At 38.5% G+C, this 3,447-nt stretch overlaps 1 protein-coding gene across 1 annotated transcript in view; it reads left to right on the forward strand.

The window, feature by feature from the left end:
* The first annotated feature begins 800 nt into the window (after window positions 1–800).
* LOC109537451 (glycine--tRNA ligase) overlaps window positions 801–3,447 on the forward strand; it is a 4,280-nt gene continuing 1,633 nt past the window's right edge. The window contains exons 1-8 of the mRNA XM_048665085.1: window positions 801–1,363; window positions 1,483–1,826; window positions 1,882–2,047; window positions 2,112–2,257; window positions 2,311–2,529; window positions 2,597–2,690; window positions 2,743–2,907; window positions 2,962–3,215. Of these exons, the coding sequence (XP_048521042.1) occupies window positions 1,103–1,363; window positions 1,483–1,826; window positions 1,882–2,047; window positions 2,112–2,257; window positions 2,311–2,529; window positions 2,597–2,690; window positions 2,743–2,907; window positions 2,962–3,215 (1,649 nt within the window). The 5' untranslated portion in view covers window positions 801–1,102. The remainder of the gene's footprint in view (window positions 1,364–1,482; window positions 1,827–1,881; window positions 2,048–2,111; window positions 2,258–2,310; window positions 2,530–2,596; window positions 2,691–2,742; window positions 2,908–2,961; window positions 3,216–3,447) is intronic.

Consider the following 3,447-nt stretch of genomic DNA (forward strand, 5'->3'; position numbering starts at 1 on the left):
TTCATTTCGAACAATCAATCGTTCTATTTGTTGTTGGAACGAATAGTTCAATTTTGCAGCTTTAATCCTGAATTGTAACTTGATTGGCTTTGTAATGTATGAAATCACATTTTGCACGGCAACAAAACTCACTCATAGCACAAATATGTACGTATATTGATGTAAATATTGGGTTCTCATAACAAATGAAATGTGCTAAATAAAGGAATTTATTGTAGAAATTGAGATATATGATTTATTTAGTTTRKGTATTTTTTTTATTATGTTTATGTAATGTTGATTTTAGGGCAGTCGTAAAATGGCGAAAAAACTGCGCAATAAGTCTAAAACTAAAAAAAGTATTGGAAATTACTTCTTTTCCATGTTATTTCCACACTAGAATTCGTAAAAACAAGTAGACTTGTTTTTTGAAAAACTTGCAAATTAGTTATCACTTACAAAAGGTGGTGTTGCCATATAAATGTATCATTGTAATTTTACTATGCGGTGTTGCCACGTATTTCAAGCATTTATTAACAATTTTGCCCATAGGATCTTCATCGAACTTAAAAAAATCAATTAACTACTAAATCCGGTTTGTGTTAGCATAGTTGAAAGTGCCTATATGATAGTAACTCGAAAACCCGGCTCAAATTGAATGACTACATGGTACGTACCCAAGGACAGTTTTCATTCTCTTAAAACGTTTTGCACCGCTTGGCAACACCGCTCGAAATTTAAGCTGAAGATGCCGATTTTCCTCAACGTTTGTGAGTGTTTTTTGACATAATTTATGGACCATCCAGGAAAATTTTCACTGAGAGTGCTTAACTTGAAGTGTTCTTTAAGGACAAAATGGACAAAACTACAAATTCGTAGGTGCTCAAACGACAAGGAATATTCCTATATAATATTATAATAGACCTTGTATCATAGACAAAGACAAGCAGTAGCTCTGTGGACACAGAACATTCACCCGGGGATATTCTGTGTCTGTCGACTTTTCACCAAAGTGAGGTTATTTGCTTCTGCCGATTTTGCATTGTGTTGGTTAGTGGGAGACTAGAAGGTTTCCCTTCACTTTTAAGCGAATTTATCGGTAATATTCCAGCGTGGCACATAAATGAAAGTAGCATATGCAATCTTGCGTCATCTAGTTAAATTTAAATTTGTCAACAACCCGTTGAAACACACCGGTGCTCAAGTTGTTCAAGCTCGAAACTTATCAGCGAGCCCCTATTTGAATCAGGAATACAATCAGAAGACTGATTGGGGCAAAAATAAGAAGGGCAGAAAAGTGAAATTGAATTTGTATTTTGATACCATGGGTGACCCGCAAATTGAACAGGTTTTGGCCCCTTTGAGGGCCAGCGTTAAAGAACAGGTCAGTACCTTGTTTGATTTCAATAAACAGGGATTTCGTCAATATGTATTCACCCGATTCTCCTAATTTTCGCGTTGAATAGTTTTCTTAGCAAAGAGAAACATGTTAGCTTATTTTAGGGCGACTTAGTCCGACAGTTAAAAGCAGACGGAGCGCCTGAACTGGACGTTAAGAAGGCAGTGCTAGAGCTGAAAGCTCGAAAAAAAATCTTGGAAGATAAAGAATTGGCCTTGGCCCCAAACGCAACATTTGACCGAGCGAAAATGGAAGATTTATTAAAAAGAAGATTCTTCTACGACCAATCATTTGCCATATATGGCGGGATCTCTGGCCAGTTTGATTTCGGTCCCATGGGCTGTGCTTTTAAGTCGAATCTACTAAACTTGTGGAGACAATCCTTCGTGTTTGAGGAGCAAATGTTGGAAGTTTCTTGTTCCATTTTAACACCAGAGCAGGTCCTAAAGTAAGCTGTGATTTAGTCTCAAATTAACTTCAATTAACCGATGCGTGCTTTCCAGAGCGTCTGGACATGTGGATCGATTTGCCGATCTGATGGTTAAAGATGTGAAGTCCGGCGAATGCTTTAGGCTTGACCATCTTATTAAGGCACACTTGGAAAAAATTGCTGCTGATAAAAAAGCCACTGTGGAAACAAAGGAAGAGTGTACTGATATCGTCATCAAAGTTAGTAGTACCTTAATAGTAAAAATTGAATCCCTTCCGTAACTTACTAATGCGATGAATTCAGTTAGATGGGATGAATAAGGAGGAAATGGCGGCTATTTTGCAAAAGTTTCAAATGAAAAGCCCAACAACTGGCAATGATTTAACCGAGCCAATTGAATTCAACTTGATGTTTGGAACGCAAATTGGGCCTTCAGGCCTAGCAAAAGGGTAAGGCTCAAATGGTTCACTGTAAAGGTTGATCATTTTAATGTTTTTTGCAGTTACCTCAGACCTGAAACAGCGCAGGGAATATTTGTCAATTTTAAGCGACTCTTGGAGTTTAATCAAGGCAAGTTGCCCTTCGCAGTTGCTCAAATTGGAGACTCATTCCGTAATGAAATTTCTCCCCGATCTGGTTTGATTCGAGTGAGGGAATTTACGATGGCAGAAATCGAACACTTCTGTGATCCAAACGATAAGAATCATCCCAAGTTTGAGGAGTAAGTTGATGGGAAATTTTACGTTGCTTAGAATCAGCTTTCCTAAACAAAAATTATGTTTTCCTAGTGTTAAAGACGTGGAACTTTTACTATATTCCGCCTGCAACCAAATGGATGGCAAAGCAGCAGAAAGAAAAACGATCGGGGCTGCTGTATCAACGGTACACTTCAATCAGTTTTGATCCTGAACTACAACTAAAAATGCCATTTTAGGGCCTTGTAGCCAACGAAACTCTTGGCTATTTCATAGCCCGAATTCAGCAGTTTATGGTTAAGAGCGGAGTTGACCCCAAAAGACTAAGATTTAGGCAACACATGGCCAATGAAATGGCTCATTACGCCTGTGATTGTTGGGACGCGGAGTGTCTCACCAGTTATGTGAGTGCTCGAATGAATAACTCAAACTTAAAAGATGTAAAAAACTCGTTTTAGGGGTGGATTGAATGTGTAGGTTGCGCCGATCGTTCAGCCTTCGATCTTACACAACACAGCAAAGCGTCTGGCGTGCGTTTGGCAGCTGAAAAGAAGCTGGATCAACCCAAAACCGTTGATGTAGTTGAAGCGGCCCCAAACAAAGGCGCTCTTGGCAAAGAATTTAAGAAAGATGCCAAAAAGATTCAAGATACTTTAGCTAGTCTAAGTATCCAAGACATTGAGGCGATTGAGAAAAATCTTGATTCGTCCGGGTAAGTGCCACAGAAAAAACGCCGAATATCCACACAACAAAATGAATTTCTTGTTGGGTATTTCGCCTCAAAAATGTGTGTCTTTAAAAAAGACAGAATTTCCTCACGTCTTCTGTTACAGATTGAAAAATAGTGCTCCTATTTCGCAATAAGAACGAATTATTTATCAAAAAGTGATCAAGAACTATCACCTAGAGGGTATCCTGCGACACACTTAGGCTCAAGCTGTAAG

The sequence above is a fragment of the Dendroctonus ponderosae genome, unplaced genomic scaffold (assembly GCF_020466585.1).
Source record: "Dendroctonus ponderosae isolate FM_Combo_2020 unplaced genomic scaffold, Dpon_F_20191213v2 Dpon_F_20191213_3, whole genome shotgun sequence".
NCBI classification, from domain to species: Eukaryota; Metazoa; Arthropoda; class Insecta; order Coleoptera; family Curculionidae; genus Dendroctonus; species Dendroctonus ponderosae.